The sequence below is a fragment of the Mustela nigripes genome, chromosome 11, assembly GCF_022355385.1.
Source record: "Mustela nigripes isolate SB6536 chromosome 11, MUSNIG.SB6536, whole genome shotgun sequence".
In the NCBI taxonomy this organism is placed as follows: Eukaryota; Metazoa; Chordata; class Mammalia; order Carnivora; family Mustelidae; genus Mustela; species Mustela nigripes.
Genome location: NC_081567.1, coordinates 36,700,367 through 36,719,613, shown reverse-complemented (window position 1 = coordinate 36,719,613; position 19,247 = coordinate 36,700,367). Strand labels below are relative to the sequence as shown.

At 46.9% G+C, this 19,247-nt stretch overlaps 3 protein-coding genes across 6 annotated transcripts in view; 1 reads left to right on the top strand and 2 right to left on the bottom strand.

Annotated features, from left to right (window-relative positions):
- Window positions 1–2,211, bottom strand: part of ZNF200 (zinc finger protein 200) — a 13,745-nt gene extending 11,534 nt beyond the window's left edge. Inside the window, exons 1-3 of one of the 2 annotated variants that reach the window (XM_059415519.1) lie at window positions 2,024–2,211; window positions 975–1,305; window positions 278–369 (exon numbers count right to left, since the gene is read on the bottom strand). In XM_059415519.1, the coding sequence (XP_059271502.1) occupies window positions 278–369; window positions 975–1,221 (339 nt within the window). In that variant the 5' untranslated portion in view covers window positions 1,222–1,305; window positions 2,024–2,211. The other variant, XM_059415520.1, reaches the window with a different exon arrangement.
- On the top strand, window positions 1,738–19,247 carry LOC132027118 (uncharacterized). The gene is made up of 5 exons (XM_059415894.1): window positions 1,738–1,878; window positions 1,957–2,419; window positions 2,597–2,688; window positions 18,767–18,863; window positions 19,117–19,247. Exons 1-5 carry the CDS (start codon window positions 1,738–1,740, stop codon window positions 19,173–19,175), a joined length of 852 nt encoding a protein of 283 aa, XP_059271877.1. The 3' UTR covers window positions 19,176–19,247.
- The window catches only part of MEFV (MEFV innate immunity regulator, pyrin), a 32,168-nt gene continuing 18,180 nt past the window's right edge, over window positions 5,260–19,247 (bottom strand). The window contains exons 1-10 of one of the 3 annotated variants that reach the window (XM_059415480.1): window positions 18,298–18,661; window positions 14,944–15,777; window positions 12,964–13,346; window positions 12,252–12,347; window positions 9,213–9,443; window positions 8,812–8,834; window positions 7,080–7,195; window positions 6,868–6,900; window positions 6,481–6,513; window positions 5,260–6,318 (exon numbers count right to left, since the gene is read on the bottom strand). In XM_059415480.1, coding sequence (XP_059271463.1) covers window positions 5,765–6,318; window positions 6,481–6,513; window positions 6,868–6,900; window positions 7,080–7,195; window positions 8,812–8,834; window positions 9,213–9,443; window positions 12,252–12,347; window positions 12,964–13,346; window positions 14,944–15,777; window positions 18,298–18,571 — 2,577 coding nt within the window. In that variant the 5' untranslated portion in view covers window positions 18,572–18,661 and the 3' untranslated portion in view covers window positions 5,260–5,764. Of the gene's footprint in view, window positions 6,319–6,480; window positions 6,514–6,867; window positions 6,901–7,079; window positions 7,196–8,811; window positions 8,835–9,212; window positions 9,444–12,251; window positions 12,348–12,963; window positions 13,347–14,943; window positions 15,778–18,297; window positions 18,662–19,247 lie in introns of those variants that run through there. The other 2 variants (XM_059415481.1, XM_059415482.1) reach the window with 2 other exon arrangements.

Here is a 19,247-nt window from a genome sequence, read left to right as displayed (position 1 = left end):
ATTTATTTATTTGACAGAGAGAGATCACAAGTAGGCAAAGAGGCAGGCAGAGAGAGAGGAAGGGAAGCAGTCTCCTTGCTGAGCAGAGAGCCCGATGTGGGACTCGATCCCAGGACCCTAAGATCATGACCTGAGCCAAAGGCAGCGGCTTAACCCACTGAGCCACCCAGGCGCCCCCCAATAATGTATTTTTATACATGGGTTGGCTGAGCAGGGAGTGCTGAAAGAGCAGAGAAGGTGAGGTACTCAAAACAGTGAACGGGAAAACCAAACCCACCTCAGGCTCAGTTTTCAAATACAGAGACACTGTGTCCTGTTTCTGCTGGATTCCTTCTCTGGGCAGAAGCTTCACCATGGGATGAGGTTGCACTGGGTAAAGAGGAAGCTGTAGTTAATGGAAAAATCAGTGGCTCTAATATGGGAACCCCTAACTACACCTTAAAGCCACACTGTCCTCACTCCTTCCGAAGGCAATTCATGGATCTTTTTTTTGCTTCTGTGAGCCCAGGAAGAGTTCAAGCCATAAACCACAGGGTCTTGAACCTATATAGGGTCTCCTCATTATGGAAAGAATGATTCTCTTAAGAACTTTAAAAATTCCCATTACTACTAAAGGGAAGGCTAGAGGAGGGTAATGTCCGAAGATGCCCATAAGCACAAAATTTCCAAAATTCCACATAAACTGCAGTCAGTTCAACATTTCATCCACATTTCTTTATCCTAAAATGATAAACACCCACCCAACGTTTGGGTAAAAAAATGACACTATGTTTGTTCTATGGGTTTACACACACCCAGCAAGCCACTCCAGTTCCAGCTTGAGCACAAAACTCCCTCTCCCCAACATGCTGAGGTTAGAATCAACTTTTTCCAATACCCACTATCCTAACTTGAATTCATCACTAACATAAAAACCTATGTCTGCCCCTACTACCAGTCCCTTCTCTTCTAGTGAAACAGCATGTGCTTCTTACGTCTGTTCTGAAAGTTTGAGCTCACATCCTTCATAATAACCAAGGTCTCCTTGACTTTCTGATTGGGCTGGACCAGGCTTGGCTTGGGCAAGAAGGTGAGGAAATGCTCCAGAACCAGCTGGTGGATGGTCTTGGGCCCACTAGTAGCATCCCGAAGTAGGTCTTGGCCCAGCTTGGAGTCTGGAGGAACTCTCAATATAAAGGACCGCTTAGGCTTTAGGGGCATTGGAACCACTTTTGCAGCCATCGCGCCTTGCAATCACACACCACACTCGTTTCGCAGAGCTTCAGGAGTCACCTCTTACTGAAGAAAATCTGTCAGGGAGCCGAGCTGCAGACGAGAGAAACCATGGTTTACCCACAAAGACCAGGTCCAATATACGGCCTGGACAGTGGGGCCACATGAGATTTAAAGCGGAAGGAAAGACAAGCTGGGGTTAGGAACTGCGAACGCAAATGGAAGGTCCCTGAACTGGACACTCCTAGCAAGGCCTGAGAGGAAGCTCTGAGAACGAAAGCCGGAGAATGCCCAAACCCCAGGGGTCACCTTCCTGAGAACATACATGAAGTGCAAATTCCACTGGGAAGAGCGGTTTAACTCCTGCTGGTAGGAAGGGCAGTGGGCTAGAAGACAGGAAACCTGGGGTCCAGTACCGAGGGCATTAGCTTAGAAGTTGGCTTGGCCATAAATGAAGCCGAACTGCGCACCTTGGATCGCGGGTCCCTCGGGTGCCCTTGCGGGGCGGGGGGCAGTGCATCGCTCATGGAGCAAACAAGACCGCACGAGAAGCCCATACACGGCCTGCTGACTCCTTTCGTGGAAGCCCTGCTGAGAGCGGCGAGGGACATCCCAGGGGGACCAGCTGGCCAGGCCCATTCCGGAGCCTCTCCCACCGGCCAAGGGGTACCTTTTTCACAAAGCCCAGACGGCAGCATTGCCCGGAGTGAGTTTCCGGCTCCCTAGCTGGCCCGGCTCCCCTAGCAACAGACCAAGCTCTGCTCCCCAGAGGCCATCTCAGCCTGCTTCCCGCCCTCGCGGAGCCCCTCACCTCTCAGGGCTCTGCCTCCCCCGGGTGCTCGCAGGGGACGGCTCAGAGACCCCGGCGCAGAGAGACCGGGAAACGAGGCGCGAGACGCCGAGCCCTCCCCTCGCCCTTCGGAGTGTCCTCACAGGCCGCCGGCGACTATTGGCTTGAGGCGCCGTCAGTTGGGGAGACGACCTGGACACGAAGCCTTCTGGGAGGCCGGACGCCCCCGCAGCCGTGACGTCATAACCGGTGCCTCGTTTCCAGTGCGGAAGCCTGGTCTCCCCGCTCGGAGCGGGTGGGCTGTGCTTGAGAAGGCGACGCTCGAGGACGACAAGCAGAGCTCTCAGCACAAGAGGGAGGACGGGCTGGCGGCAGCCGCTGTTTCCGTGGCTCTATCTGGAAGACAGAAAGCAGAAGGTAGGCTCCAATCCTCCATGACGGGCTGGCTCCTCTCCAGGTACTGGTGGTGTCGCTCCATCGCCTGCTGGGAAATGTAGTTCGGCTCCGAACAGCCACTGGGAGGCCGCTAGGCGCGGCGGTTGGGGCGGGACAGTCCCACCCCCGACTCCATCCTGCTTTCTCCCGGCTCGACAGGAAGTGGGCTGCCTCTCGGACCGGAAGATCTGAGAGAGGCTGCGGCTGTCTCCGCCGCCGCATCGTGGGTCTGTCGAAGGACCGCTGAGGCGGTGAGTGGGTGGCGTGTCAGGGTCTGTGCCCGGTTCTGGGTCCTATCACAGTTGTCCCTTCCGGTAAGGGCGGCCCATAGATCAGAACCTGGCGACCTTCCTCTCCCCCGCTTGCCTCCTTCTACCTTGCGATCTGAATGGGCCGTCTTGTTTTCTGGGAAATCGTGGTGATCATTCTCCAGTCGCCTTCGTTTCCGTCCTCAGCCTCTCAGGGAGGCCTAACCGCCCTTTCTCCCTGAGTTGTTTCCGTACTCGGTTCATTCCCCAGTGAAGCGCTGATCAGGGTTGTGACAGCCCCGGGGCAGGGAGCGTTTTATTCTATGTAATGCCTGCCTCCCGCTGGATGACCAAAGTAAAAGTATAGATGGATGGTTTTTTCCCTTAACGCTAACTAACTATAGGTGACTTACTTAGCCATGTTTTAGAATATGTTACAGACTAGTGTTAAAACTGTGGTACCAAAAGTTTTTCTAAAAATAAAGGATACTTGCTTTTCCAGACATCAAAAGCCAAAAACGAACAGAAACAAAAACTACTTGAATCAAAGCAGTGTGGTTTGAACCAGACGTCAATAAGTAGAACAGAAAAGAATAGTAAGTGCTAAAGTTGATCTGAATGTACATGGACCTCTATGAAAGGGTAGCATTTCAACTTAGTGTAAAATAGATGGTGCTAGCAAAAATTGCCTACTCTTCTGGAAAGACAGCATGTGTCCTTATACTGTGTACAAAAAGTGGAATTTAATAACCAATAAGAGAACATAAAAGAACATTAATTTAATGTTGGGGCAGCTTGGGTAACTCAGTCAGTTAAGCATCTGCTTTCAGCTCAGGTCATGATCTCAGGGTCCTGGGATTGAGTCCCCAGTTAGGTTCCCTGTTAGTGGAGACTCTATCTCCTTCAGCCCCCCCCCCCCACAACTCCTCCCCTACCCAGCTTATGCTCTCTCTTTCTCTCTCAAAAATAAATCTTTAAAAAACCCTGATAAGTGGCTAAACAAGATGTAATATATCCATATAAGAATAAGAAATGAATGAGTACAGTATATGCTGCAACATGGATGGAGCTCGAAAACATTATGCCAAGTGAAAGGAGTCAGTCATAGAAGACCTCATACTGTGTGATTCTGCTTGCATGAAATGTTCAGAATAGGCAAATCCATAGAGACAAAAATAGGATAGTAGTTACCAGGGATTTGGGGAAGAGGAGAGTGTCAAGTGACTGCCAGTGGATGCAGGGCTTGTTTTAGGGGTGAGGAAAATGTTCTGGATTTAGTGGTGATATTTCCAAATTGTGAATTTGCTAAAACCCACTTAACTCTACACTTTAAAGGGGTGAATTTTGTGGTTTGTGAATTAAATCTCAATTAAAAAAAAACACGATAGAAATTTTCATCATACAAATACTGGTGTTTAGTATGTAAAATATTTTTGAGGGGCGCCTGGATGGTTCAGTGGATTAAGCATCTGCCTTTGGCTCAGGTTATGATCTCATGATCCAGGGATTGAGTCTTGCATCGGGTCCTTGCTTAGCGGGGAGCCTGCTTCTCTGACAAATAAAATTAAATAATAAAATATTTTTGAAGAAGTACTAAAGACAACTAAGTTCAATATCTAGATTCCACATAGCAAATAGAATGAAGCAAAAGGTAGAAGTCCACATGGAAAATTCACAGCCTCACTAACAGATAATGAAATAAATTAAAACATAGGTAAAACCCCATTATATCTGTATTCAGTGAGCAAAAAATGTTAAATGACAAACATTGCTTTGGGCATGAAACATTATTTAATCTTTCTGAAGGATCGTATGGCCCCCTGTAGCAAGTTTTATCAGATAGTTCACATTCTGGAGCCACTTTAGGAATAACAGGGGGGAAAATATGTGTATGGGGAGATGGTGGAAAAAATACAGGAAGCTGTTTATGGAAGGGTTATAGCAAGGAAGAATTAGGAACAGCTAAGCAGATAGAGCACACGATCTCTGTCAGGGGATGGATTATGTGGGTAGAACAAGACTCTGGGTTGAAGAAACCAGGACCACAATCATGGAGAAGCTGAGTCCAGTCTAGGCTCTAGAGTACAGATGGAAAGATGAGTTGGGGTAGGAGGGGTTTAGTGTTTAATCTTCATCTGATTCTTTCATCCCCTTACCTCCTTTCTCTTTACAGCTCTTTACATAGGGGATGATAGATCAGGACAGAATTTTTCAAAAACCGGACACTGGAGGGCACCTGGGTGGCTCAGTGGGTTGAGCCTTCAGCTCCGGTCATGATCTCAGGGTCCTGGGATCGAGCCCCACATCGGGCTCTCTGCTCAGCAGGGAGCCTGCTTTCCCCTCTCTCTGCCTGCCTTTCTGCCTACTTGTGATCTCTCTCTCTCTCTCTCTCTCTCTGTGTGTCAAATAAATAAATAAAATCTTAAAAAAAAACTGACACTGGGAATATGTGTCAAACATGTGTCAAATGTTTTCCCACTATAGCAGTTCCATCTTTCTCACAGCGTTCAGTAGGGAAATGGAGTCTCACAATGACTGACTAAGTACAACAAACTGAGTGCAAACTGAGTGCAGTTATGACCAAGTTTTATAATTGATTTATTTATGAGGCCTAGCCAATATTCTTAAAATCCGTAATTCATTAATCCAGGTACAAAAATATAATAGTCCAGTCTGCTTGTTTTGTTTCTCAGCTTTCCAAGTCCTCAAGGAAGAGGATAGGAGGATAGAATGAGGGGACACATCCTTGCCATAGAGCTCTGGGGCAAAATGAGGGTGAGCTCTCTGCCTTAGTGACATCTCAGGGTACTAATTCATACAAGGATTTATTAAGCTACAGCCATGTACTTCTTCCTCTTAGGTGTCATCAGCACATGTTCTCTTCACCCTTTATTTACCAATATTTGGGTTCTCAGCTTATTTCTGCTCCCATTCCATAGGCTCTTTGGGCACTGGCACTCTTCTCTTGTTACATTACCACAGCAGCTGGAACCCAGTAGGCATTCAATAATGACAGTTGAGTGTACAGATTCAAGATACAAGGCTGGGAGCCGGAAGAGAGATGCAAAGTGTTGGGCATTCATTGAGGCCTCTGGTCAGCCATGGGGCAGATGGTCAGAGGATCCATGTTCTTCCCTCCATCATGTATTCCCGGGCTGAACATAGGCTGAAGGGCCCCAGAAAAAGAGAAGCTGGTGAATGTGTATATGAGGGATTTGTATGTTACATTGTAAAAGGAAATGTCTCCAGCCATGTAGTCCAGGAAGATGCCCACACGTTTGGGGGCTTCCCTTATCTGCAGGCGTGTTGGGGGAATGGTGGACACCTGGTACTCATTTCGCTTCATCATCATCACCACCCAGTAGCCGTTGTTGGCTGACAGCGTCATGGTCCCTTTCCTGCTTGCGGATGCCTTGCAGATGCCCAGGATCCACCCTGTCTTGTTTCCCACCTCCACTTCCCAGTAATGGCGGCCAGAGAGGAAGCTTGGAAGGCCTAGGGCAATGGTGCAACTATCAAATCTTTCTGGATTGTCAGGCAGACGATTCCACTTGTTTCCAAGTCTTACGCTCTTCAGGTTATTAGAGAAGATGAGGTTGGGGTGGGCAGTTTCTGTATCCAGAATCACATTAACTGCAGAAAGAATTAGAATACCTTGTTGGGGGTCCATGGACAGTACACCCACAGGGTTCTCCCCACCTCCAGGGCACATTAGGGACATTCTTCTGGAACACACTGGAGGTCTGCACAGGGACCCAGCAGGTGAAGTCCACTTGCCTTAGTCTGGACACTTACCAGCATGTGCCTGAGCGCAAATCAGTTCTGGAACTACAGAGAAAAAGAAGAGGGGAGGGGTGCGGTGAAACCTGAGTGTCCCAATTCAGAGAGTCTGAATGTACCCTGGTCATCACAACAAGGAAAGACAAGGACCCTTACCCCAGCTCTGGACCTTGTTTCCTCTCCTTGGATTAACCCCATTCTCCTGGACCCTATAGCCTGCCTTGGTGACTCTGTGGTCTGATGAGTTGACCCAGATCCCAAGTCCAGCACAGAGCCTATGAAGGCTTTCTTCTGCCTTTGTTACAGGTGTTATTCTCTCTTCTGAATAATGCCCAGAAATCAAGAGCACAGGGAATATGACAGTAACCCCCAGCAAGCACATTCTGCCTTCGCTATACTCACTATTGAAGATGTCCATTTCTGAACGCAGGGTTTCTGAAAGAAGAAAGGGAGCTTGAGTTAGGTTCCCCAGCTAGGGTTAGATCAGGAAGAAGCTGAAGATGGCATCAGAAAGGCCATGGGAGTTGGAAAAGGGATGTCAGAGGGGTCTGGGCTACATGGACATCAGAGAGGAAGCAAGCAGGTGCTTCCCCATTTCCCCCAAGCCCACCTACCCCGGAAAGACTTCATGCTCTTCTCCATAAACTCTGATTTCTGGTAGATCAAGTGGATCTTTTTCTCCACCTCTGGAGGAGTGTACCATGGCTTAGGAACAGTCGCTATCTTGACCCTAGAGACAAAAGACTGTTGGCCAGAGAGCCGCTGGTGCATGGGGTAGCCCAAGTTCCCATGAGGTGGAAGTAAGGTGTAGAGTCCACAGGGGACACCCAGCCCACTTGGGCTTGGCAAAGAAAGTCCTCCCTGGACTCTGAGTTTTTGGTTCTCAACTTTGGCCACAGATTGGCATCACCTAAGGAGTTAAAAAAAACCACTGATATCAAAACCACAGTGAGTTTTAATAATGGCCTTAAAATGGTGTTAATATTGAAATGCTCAGCCCAGAATTATCTAGTCAAATTAATTATACTTCTTTAGTCCTTTTCTGTTGAAATAAAAATGATAGTAAATAAGAAGAAAACCACAATGGGCTATGACTCATTAGGATGGTTATTATTGTTTTGAAAAACTGAAAATGACAGTTGTTAGCAAGGATGTGGAAAAATTGGGACACTTGTGCATTGATGCTAGGAACATAAAGTGGTACAGACACTGTGGGAAATAGTATAGTGGTTCCTCAAAAAACTAAACATAGAGTTACCATATGACACGTCAATTTTACTTCTAAGTATTTGCCCCAAAGGATTGAAAGCAGAGACTCAAACAGATAGATGTACAGCGGTATTCATAGCAGCATTATTCACAATAGCCAAAAGGTGGAAACAACCCAAGTGTCCATTGATAGACGAAAGGATAAACAAATTTTGGCGTACACATACAGTGGAATATTACTCAGCCACCTTATAAAGGGATGAAATTCTGACACATTTTACAATATGGACAAACCTTGAAGACATTACGAAATAAGCCAGAAACAAAAGCACAAATACTGTATGATTCCACTTATATAAAGCAATTAGAGCAGTCAAATTCATAAGGACAGGACGTAGAATGGTGGTTGCCAGGGGCTGGGTGAGGCGGCAATATAGGGAGTTATGTTTTAATGGTACGAAGCTCCCATTTGGGAGGATGAGAACATGCTTCAGATGGTGGTGGTGGTGCTTGCACGACAATAGGGATGTACTTAATGGCAAGGAACTGCACGTTTAGAAATGGTCAGAGTGGTACATTTCATTTTATATGTATTTTACCGCCAAAAAAGAGAGAAAAAAAACCACAAAAAATTTATGCTCTTACACTCTTGAAGATCTGGATTTAATTTGTGTGCCAGAGCCTGTATGTCAGGATTTTGTAAAGCTCCTGAAGTAACTGTAATGTCCAGCCTCCTCCCTTCCCTCACCTTCCTTCCCCGGTCTGGGCTTAGCATCTCCACTCCTAGACAGTCCTTCCCTCCCTGAGACCATAAACATTTGTGGTCTCAGGGAGGGAGGCACTTCTGCAGGAACAGTTTTCATGAGGCAAACTGCAATCCTTAGGAAGATTTCTTAGGAAACATCATTAGCACGATAGGCTGTGTTCATTCTTTGCTGTCTTTGACCCATGCTCGCTCTCCTGATCACACTCCCATTTTCCCTACGCAAATCCAGAAAGCACTTAGGAAGCTGCAGGAGATAGGAGGAGACCAGGAGGAGTCACACACCCGGGGTTGGGAGCATCTCCCTCCTAGGGATGCCTCCCCCACTGCTTCCTGCAGGATACCCAAGGGAACATGAGGGGACCTCTCGGTACCTGTGCAGGGTGACTCCGATGTCCTAGGAGAGAAAAGAGGGAAGCTCTCCATTATCAGTCTCCTAGGGGCTGCGCTGACTCCTGGTCTTTCCTCCTGGTCTTTCCACTCTGGGGTGTCAACAAAACCCAGGCACCTCTCCCCCATTCTAAGTTTCATCACCCGAAGTGGCAGCCTGGTGGGGCTTGCAACAGAACTGTGCCCAAACCCTGCTCTTCTCTTCTGGGAGATGCCAGGGGATCCCTTTGAAAGCTGGGGCCTCCCTGGGCTCCTGAGAGGTCATCAGAGGGGTCTGGTCACAAGACCTCTGTCTCGTACTGACTTGGGCAGAGCTAATGGCAATGCTGGGAGCCCATGTCATCCTACTGGGCACACTGGGCAGGGGAAAGCCAGCCACACTCACCTGCATGAGCTGCCATTCTGGCTGGGACTGCTTGGCCTCCAGGTCCCCGATCAGCTTGTCAAGATGCGCAATGTCTCTGGACACTTGGGTGCTGTATTTCTCCCTGACCTGGCCAATGGTCTGGCTCAGATCCTCTAATGAGGCCACAAAGAGCTTCTCTTGCTGCTGCAGATGATGGTACAGCTGCTCCAACTGGTGCCGGAGTCTCTGCTTCTGGGTTTCAGTTTGTTTCTGAGGAACAGAAAGGTGTAGGTGTCTGTGCAGTGTGCTGGATGGGTACGCCCAGGGAATCCCTAGAAGCCCACCTCCCGCAGGCGGGTAAGAGGCTGGATCCCTCAGCTTCTTGGAGGACTGGATTTCAGAGAAGGAGACAAAATGGGCCAGAACCTTCCCGAACACACTGAGGGTGGCAGGGGCTGGCTCTTGTAAAATTCCCTAAAACCTACTATTCTGAGTTGATTTGTATCCCCTCCAAAATTTATGTTAAAGTCCTAACCTCTAGGATCTAAAGAATATGATCTTATTTGGAAATAACATCATTGCGGATGTAATTAGGTAAGGTGAGGCATACTGGAGTGGCCATTATAGTGGGGAATGTGGGACAGAGACGCAGGGAAAACAGCATGCGAAGAGACAGGGAAAAGATGACATCAACCAGCTGAGGGTAGAGTCCCGGAAGATGTCTCTCCTTCACAGCCCTCAGAAGGAACCAGTCCTGCTGATGTCTTGACTGTGGACTTCTGGCCTACAGAACTGGAGAGAATACATTTCTGTGGTTTAAGCCATTCAGTCTTCAGTACTCTGTTAAGGCAGACACAGGACACTAAGATATCTGATATCATCTTTTTCCTTCCTTGAAAGCCAGTGTGAGGATGACATATGCCTGGGGTTGTAAATGGACAAGGTTATAGCCACCAAAGTGTCCAGGAAGGAGACTTGTCTCTACTCCCCACCAAAGTGCTGGCATGCAGAACATCCTCAATGTGGCTCTGAATGAAGGCATTCAGTCCACCTAGTGAATGTAACTGAACTTGACTTCTACTACCATCACACGTGGGTCCGTGTTCTATCAAGAGCTTCTGTGGAAAGGTGGAGAGGCTCTAGAGAGCCTTCTCCTTCCTCTATGGAGGGAGAAGTCCCTTCAAATCTTCTAAGACTGGACTTGAGAGATCTCATCATTTTGAGTTCTTTAGTCCTTTTGAACCAAAAATGTTTCCTCACCTTTTGTTGTTAAGGATGCTAACATTGGCTTTTTTTTTCCTTAAAGAGGACAGATCGGTTGTCATGTTCAATGGCCTGTGTTCTAAAATTGTCTGATAATTTTGCTCATGATTAAATTCAGGTTCAGTATCTTAGACAGGAATACCGTATTTTTAATGCTCTGGGCTCCCTAACACGTCCCACGGGGAGGCAAATAGTGTCCAATTTGTCCATGACTATTATTCAGGGATCAGTCACTTGGTTGAAGAGGGGTCTTCAGTATAAATATGTATTATTTCCTTTATAATTAATGAGTAATCCAAGGGGTGGTACTTTGAGAGGATGTCCATATCTTTTTCTCTTACGAACTTCTGCTAAAAATTTTAGCATCTGTTGACGATCTTTGTTGGTGTTGATTGTTATATTGGGGTTCGTATAGTGGAGAATTTCTTTTTTGAAGTATTGAGAAGTTTTTATTGATTGATTGATTTAAGTAATCTCTGCCCCCATCACAGGGCTTGAACTCAGGCCTCTGCGATCAAGAGTCATATAATCTCTGACTGAGGTAGCCAGGCACCCCATAACCATCCTTCCATACTTGTATTAGCTGTCATTGTGCTGTAAAAAAGAGTTTCCCACCCCTTCCATATGATTAAAAAATTATATATGTATTTTGACTATTGAAAGAAGGAGGAGGAGAAGAAGTCTTGAAAACAGCATCACCTTTTCTTGGGGGCTCATGTTATGGCGAGTGTCTTAAGGGAAGACCAGACCTTCTTATCTCCCTGAGTTGCCCTGTGGCCCAGGCTTCTGCCTCATCTTCATGGTGGGAGACATCCCTGACCTCTGCTTTACCCACAAGTTCCAAGCCACATGGTATTATAAGAAAGGGGTTTTCTTTTCTTCTTTTTTAGACAGGAGAGAGAGAGAGAGAGAAAGAGCTGGTGAGTGGGGTGGGGAAGGTGACGAGGGGAAGGACAGAAGGAGAGAGAGAATCTTAAGCAGACTCTACACCCAGCATGGAGCTCAATGTGGGCCTGATCTCACGATCCTGAGATCATGGCCTGAGCTGAAATCAGGTCAGTCTTAACTGACTGAGCCACTCATGCACCCCAGAAAGGGGTTTTCTTTTACTACACTTCATGAGTTTTTGCAAAAGTTAGACACCTGGGCCAATGCCATGCCCACCCCCATTCCTGCCCTTTGTTATCTTTGCCTTTTTCCCATTGTGGTGTGGGAGATGGGATCTGGCCAACAGAAGGGGTCAGACAAATTAAGGCTGTTTGGGATAATTGAATTTGCTTGCGGGGAAAATGGAAGCAACTTATGTGTCCAGGTTCAATAGCGGAAGACCAACAAATGTATTTATTGAAATCCGTGGCATCACAAAATGACAGTTTAAAAGAAAATGTCTAACCATTTGAATTTTAAAAACCCATATGGTTTTAAAAAAACTGAAAAGGACAATTATAAAAACAATACAAAGGAGTATTTAAAATGGGAAAGTTTATTTTCCCATTTCCTCAATCCCACCCCTCAGTGACAGCCACTGGTGTTAATTTCTCTAAACCATTTTGTGGTGAATATGAGAAAGCACAGTCTCCTTGGAGATTTCCTTTCCTGCTGGGTATTGGTCTCCCTCTCCAGGGACGAGCTCATCCTTGGACTCCTGTTACCCCTCTGCCCCCTCAAAAGCAGGTGATTCTAAACAGGTGATCAGTTCTGCTTCCCTATGAGACAATATACTTTGGAGACTCCCCTGCACACTTTTGGCGCCCTCCCTCCTTTTGCAGGGGTGAACTCAGGCAAGGATTGGCCATAGAACACCCCTGCCCTTACCAGCAATTTTGCAGTCTTCTTATCCCCCTGAGATCTCTGTTCCTCTCCAGATTTTCTCAACGCCTTCAGATGCTCCAGCTGCTTTTGAATTTGCTCCTGAAAAAGAGGCACTTGTTGAAGCCTAAACTTGGCCTCTGCCATCTTTAGTTGGGCCAACTCTAGAGGGGAAAATCTGCTTTAGGAGATTTTGCTGCTTTAGGAGAATTTTTTTTTTAAAGATTTTATTTATTTATTTGACAGACAGAGATCACAAGTAGGCAGAGAGGCAGGCTCCCCGCAGAGCAGAGAGCCCGACGCGGGGCTCAATCCCAGGACCCTGGGATCATGACCTGAGCCGAAGGCAGAGGCTTTAACCCACTGAGCCACCCAGGCGCCCCTGCTTTAGGAGAATTTGCTGCAGCCAAGAGCATAGGGAGGGGGCCCAGGAAAGGGATGAATCCATCACTCCAGGGGAAGCATATCCAAGAAGTGGTGAGAGAGAGAGATTCTTAATATCATGTGGGCACCTGGATTCGGCCATACCTGAAGCTAGTGCCCTTGGATCTCAGGTCCATGAACCAGTAAATTCCCTCTTTGCTGATCTGGCTTGTATTGTGTTTTTGCTACTTACGGCCGAAGAATGCTGACTAATGCACCAACATCCCAGGGTTGGGAAATAAAGTAGCCCGGACTTCTAAAAGCCTCTCCCCTCCCAACCCCCAAGAAGACCTACCTTGTATTCCAGGGCAGCCTCCTCGATGGGGCGCACCTGGTGGCCTCGATGCTCCTGACTCAGACTGCAGATGAGACAGATAGGCTCCCTGTGGTCCTCACAAAAGAGCAGCTGGACCTGCTTCATGTGTCGCTCACACTGTGGTAGGGACTTGGGGCTCAAATTGGCCATGTGCAAGCCTTCTTGCTGCTTGTAGTCTTCGGAGTTATTTACTGTGAGTGAGGCCAGGTGCACGAGGCTGCTGGATGAGCACTTGCCTGAGGTCTTGGATTCCCTAGAAGCAATGGAGTATCTGCAGGAGTCATCTCTTTCCTGGGCACGGCCAGGGGGATATACAGCCTCATCCTGTGGCTTCCCTGGAGACATGGCAGTGGAAGAATTTCCTGAGTGACAAACCCAGAACGTTATGAAGGGGTGCTTACAAAGGACAGCAGAGAGTGACAGTGAACCCGTGCTTGGGACACACAAATTCCTGGTTAGACTGTGGCCACTTCCAGCTTGTCCTCCCCTGACTTTGCTCTAGCAAGGCGGCAGACTACCCAGTGGACTTGAGGGCTAAGGGCTTATGACAGTCCCGAGACTTGGAATTCCTGGATAATTATCTTAAAATAAAAGGCCTTTTGTTATAAATTCCATGCTTTCCTCCTATACATATATGGATGTAGCAGGTGATATAAAGGTAATGTGACATTCTGACCAGTGTTTGCTTTGCCGCATAAAACCACCATCCAGGCTTCTCATGACCCGAATGAGAGACCCCCTGGGGACAGTGATTCACTCATAGCCTGACCCCTAGCAGAGGTCCTGGCACATGGTAAGGATGTGAGAAGTGTATGTTGAATGAGAGAACCAGAGGGACCTCTCTTCACATCCCTGCGCAGGAAGAATTCAATGGAAGTAGGGAAAGGGACTTGACTTTATAAGGCTGAAGGGTATAAACCCAACATGATGACAGAGAGATACAACCAGCTGTGCCCTAGGACCATAGCACAACTTCATAAAGCAGAAATGACAGGAGGTACAAGAAGAAACAGAAACATACTCAATTCATTAGTCCCCTCCCACCGCCTCTCACAAGATCCCAGGAATTCATATCACATCTGTAAGTGAGACTGTGGGAGGGCCCCGTAGTAACCATTCTCCCCTCCTTTCCTTGTGATAGAATTGATTGCTGCTCCCCCCCCCCAACAAAGACCCCATTTCTTGCACTTAGGTATGGCTATTTGACTACATTCAGGCCAAAGGGATATAAATGAAGGCATCACGAGCAGCTTCTAGAAACTTCTGGAAACTTTCCCTAAGCTTATACTCTTCTCCTTTGTCCTTCCATCCTGGTGCTTGAAATGAGGACGCCACCCTCTGAGACCATGAGTTTGAAAGCAAACTTGGTGGAGCAGAAAAACAGCAGGAGCCTTGGTTCCTCACCCATGGAGTACCTTATCTGTTCTGAGCCATCTGCGTTATTTATGTAAAGAAGAAAGAAACTTTTGTCTTGTTTCAATTAGTGCTATTTTGACATTTCTATTACCCACAACCCAACATAATCCCAATTTCTGCCTCCTTAGTAAAAGAGATTTAGTATTTTAGCCAATAGCTCACCTCCCTGCCCAGAGAGGTGAATGGCAGACTCTTAGCCTCATGACATACAGCCATGGGGTCATTGTGAGAAGCGGGTATTTTTACCTAGTCTTTCCCAGAGGCACAAGCTGGGGTCCATGACTGACTTGGCATTCTAAAGGATTTCAAAATGTCTAAGAACTTGAACTTTGATGCAGCATTTTATGATGATGTGCATACATGCATTTATTTTTCAGGATTCACAGCCTACCTCAGATTCTCTATGGGTTGGGGATCCCAGGGGGGCACTCAGGGATCTTGTGACATAAATACAGTGGGGATAAAAGGTTTGTGGGGGAACACCTGAACAGGTCACCCTTCCTAAGGATGTCAGATCTTCTGAGTTCTGGGGTCCTTTCTTACCTGAAGAAGGGACTTCCAGACCTGAAGAGTAATGGAGTTCACTGCCTACCATCTCCCTCAGGGCCTCAGGGGGTTCTTGACCCTCAATTCCATTTTTCTTTGAGGGTCCTGTGGATTCTGGATGCTCCCAGGTCATCTGGTCTCCAGACAGTGATGCACTGGAAAGTGTATTCCTGAATACTCCCCCCTTCGAAATCATGGAATGTTCTGGATTCCTGGAGCCTTTCTCTGGAGCCACGGTAGCACCTACATCCAGAGTGGCCACTTCACTGGGGGCGGCTGCTGAGTCTGGATGATCACTTCTCATTTTATCTTGAGAGAGAAGAGTTTCTGGTTTGGGAGTTTCTCTCTCTCCCAGAAAGATGTTAAGTTCAAGACTTCTGGGTCGCTTCTGCCCTGAAGGTAAATGTCCTTCAGAGATCTTGGGTTTTATTCTTCCTAGGGACCCAGTATGCGACCCAGAGTCAAGTTCTTGGAGCCGTCCTAAAGAGTTGGCATTCCTGGGTAGCCTGGCACTAGGACTCCCCTTCTCCCCCTGTGGTTTGCTAGGGAGTGGGCTTCTCCTGGCACCCAGAGTCATGCTCCTGGGCCTTGACTTGTGCAGCATATCCAGGCCCTCAGAACTCTTCTGATCTCTCTGTTTTCCCGGAGGCTTCTTCTGGGGCCCCCTTCCGGCCTCCTGCTGGCTGGATGGCAGGCCAGGGGCCCCATCACCATTTTGCCGCTGCCTGTCACCTTTCAGGCCATCTGGTATCTTCAGACCTTTGGGCTTATTCTCCCCAGAGGAACAAGACATTGCTGAACCATCAGTGCCACTTGCTTGTATCAGAAGCTCTGCAAAGAGAACAGGATGACAAGGCATGAAATTGTGCAGTGCTCAGGGCTAGGGGTTGAGAGAGAAGGGAGAGAAGGAAAAATCCTTTCAGAAATGACAAGTTCAGAATATTCTAGGCAACAACAATTACCATTAAATAATAAAATGCTAAAAAAAAGATAAAAATAATAAAATGCTAATTATTTGCTATATATTTCTCAAATAGTGCTTTTCAAATTTCTTTGGCAGGAGAGCTTGTTTCCAATATAAGTCTTACACAAAATTCTTAATTTGTAAAATAAATATCCCCCCTGGTTTACTGGTATTAATGTGTGTGTGATTATAGGTGTGTAAAACTCTCTTATAAAACCCATCAATAAGAAGAATTAAGGTATTTGGCATAAAAATTTGAAAACAGATTTTGAAGGACAGTTAAAACTTCAGAAACTAATTGACTTCTGTTTTATTCTATGGTTTCACAACATGAAAAAAATCTTAACAGACAGGTAAGAAAGTGGAAATGGTGGTTTTTAAAAAAGATTTTATTTGTTTGAGAGAGAGAGAGAGAGAGAGAGAGCATGAGAAGGGGGAGGGTCATAAGGTGAAGCAGACTCCCCGCTGAGCAGGGAACCTGACATGGGACTCAGTCCCGGGACTCCTGGGTCACGACCTGAGCTGAAGGCAGTTCCTCAACCGACTGAACCAACCAGGTGCCCCTGTGTTGTTGTTGTTGTTGTTTTTAAAACAGCTTGCTTTCGGGGCACCTGGGTGGCTCAGTGGGTTCAGCTTCTGCCTTCGGTTTGGGTCATGATCCTGGGGTCCTGGGATTGAGCCCTGCATCGGGCTCTCTGCTGAGCGGAGAGCCTGCTTCTCCATCTCTCTCTGCCTGCCTCTCTGCCTACTTGTGATCTCTCTCTCTCTGTCAAATAAATAAAATTAAAAAAAAAACAGCTTGCTTTGAAGTTTCAGGATATGGTTTCATTAAACAGAAATGATAGGAAAGGCTTAATTCCAAGGACTACATAAAAAGGAGTTCAAGGACAGCACAAACTATTACCCTGGTGGCCTCTAGAATTTCAAAATTTTATTAATGACACATTTTAATATGCATTTGTTGGTTTTATAAGTTAGAAAAGTTAATAAAATTTGGATTAAGTATTTGTTAACATTCTAAAGAATCCCTGAATTATCTTCCTTGATGGAACTTGAAAACCACTACTCTAACGAATAAAAGAAGATATCCTATAATCAGCCCTTTAATTTTTGGTAGAAGAGGCTCTTACTAAAATTGCTTCAGAGCTGTTTAAAACGCTTTGCTGTTGCAAACACTTGGCTTCCTGGGAAAATGTAAGTTCCTCAAACTGGCTCAAGAACAAATGGGAAAGCCCTGAAGATGCTAATAACCCAGCTTGTTTATTTATTTATTTAAAAGATTTTATTTATTTATTTGACACAGAGAGATATCACAAGTAGGCAGAGAGAGAGAGGAGGAAGCAGGCTCCCTGCTGAGCAGAGAGCCTGATGTGGGGCTCAATCCCAGGACCCTGGGATCATGACCTGAGCTGAAGGCAGAGGCTTTAATGCACTGAGCCACCCAGGCGTCCTAATAACCAAGTTTTATAACATGAAATTCTACTCATCAGATCACACTGGACTGCGATCATGGTTTCGTCCTATCAGTCTTTCATTTTTTTTTCCTATCAGCCTTTCAAAGAGTGGAGAACTTTTATGTTATTTAAACATTCTACTCCAGAAAAATACATGGAAAGCATTTCTAACGTGTCCTCAAAGTCTAGAAGTAGAAGAAATACTCAAATACTAACAAATACTTTTTAAGTCCATTACATATTTGCCCCCACATCTCAAATAATAAAAATTCTTTGAAAGCAAAAATCCAGTAGGCCATACTCGTTGATCAGAGTGTGATAAAATCAGAAAGTTACAGCAAAATAGGAATAGAAGAACAAGGAGGAGAAGAAGGAAGAAAAACAAGGAAAGAGAAAAGATGAAAGAAAGGAAAAGAATTGGGAATTTTAGAATACCTTTGTGAAATGTGTCAAAGAAGAGCTCAAAACTGAAAATAAGTGGATTTCAATGTGAACATTACCTGTTGACCCTGCTGATATGGTCAGTTAGCAAGCCCCCCCCCCCTTTTTTTTCTCTCCTGAAGATACTGGTCTGTACATAGGGGTTAGTCACAATGAAGTTAGGGCCCCTTTAAGACCAGGCATCTAACTCCCGCCTCTCCTGATTCCACCCTGCAGTGAGAATCTCAGCCTCCCACTCCCAACACTCCCCGCCCTCCCTTCCTTGCCCTTTTTAAAAGCCATCAGGAGCCTTAGCTATAATAAACCAGCTCCAAAGACCTAAGCAGCACAAAGAACTTGCTCAACCAGAGTCCCTGGGGTCATGGTAGACCTGGGACTCCTAACCCCAAGTCACAGCACATTGGCCTAAACACAAGTTCCCTCTCGCACCTTCTACCCCATGAATAGCCAGCAGACACACGGGGAGAGGAATGGGGCATGGGGCCTGCTTACCTGGGCCAATCACCCTGTTAAGCTTCTCTGCCAGGAGGTTCTGGTTCATGGCCCTCAGGACTTGCAGGGTCAGCCTCGCAGCATTCTCTTCCCCATAGTGGGTGATCATCAGAGTGGCCAGCTTCACAGGTTTGGCATTCTGGAGTTGGCCCCAGGGGATCCGGGAGTGATCCTTCTCCAGGCGGATGCTCAGCTTAAACTTGAACTTCTCAAAGTCATTGTCTCCCAGCTCCTCCAAGGAGTCCAGTAGATGGTCACTGGGCGTCTTGATCATGCTGTTGACCAGGAGAGGCCAGAGCCAGCTGTCTGAAACAATCTCTGCCCTGGAACCCAGAGGATGGGTAAAAAGAAGCCACTTGTGAAATAGCGGAAAAGGCACAGGAAATGCTCTGCACAGTGGAGGAACTGAGCTATGAGTGTCATCATTTGTTTGTTCCCAGTGATGACACTTGCGTTCTCTTTCTCACAGATTTGGAGGCTTTTACAGCTGGGAGGGCTCAAGGTCAGCCACATGGTCCTCCAGCGCCCCAGCTATCACCTTCGCATTCTGCCCTGCAGAGCCACAGGTAAGTATGTGAAGGAGGGACTGGGGCTGGATTCCAGAGTCTTGATCCTGGGCAGGCAGTCAGATGCCTCTTCTCCTGTGATGTGGGAGAAGGGAAGCAGGAACAAAGCCACTGGTCCCACGCTGCTGAGGACCATGATGAGCGTCAGTCTGGCCAGTTCTCCTCCAGACTCGGGATTTTACTGGCCCTCCAAAGCAAATGGTGGGAGGAGCAGGGAAATGCAGCCCTGCAAGTTTTGTCTTTCCCTACCCAGAAGGAGGTGAAGCCAAAAGGACACTGCCAGGACACAAGCCCTGGTGTCACCCCTGTTGATGTAGTTCCGGTTGTCTGGTACTTTCAGCATCACGAAGCCTCAGAACAGCATGCATGGGACCGTCATCCTGA

Excerpts from the sequence above, each read along its gene's own strand:
- LOC132027118 (XM_059415894.1), top strand. The coding sequence starts at position 1,738 with ATGGAGCAAACAAGACCGCACGAGAAGCCCATACACGGCCTGCTGACT. Across the intron at positions 1,879-1,956 it reads CCTCTCCCACCGGCCAAGGG|CAACAGACCAAGCTCTGCTC; the intron begins GTACCTTTTTCA and ends CGGCTCCCCTAG. Across the intron at positions 18,864-19,116 it reads TCTGCCCTGCAGAGCCACAG|AAGGAGGTGAAGCCAAAAGG; the intron begins GTAAGTATGTGA and ends TTCCCTACCCAG.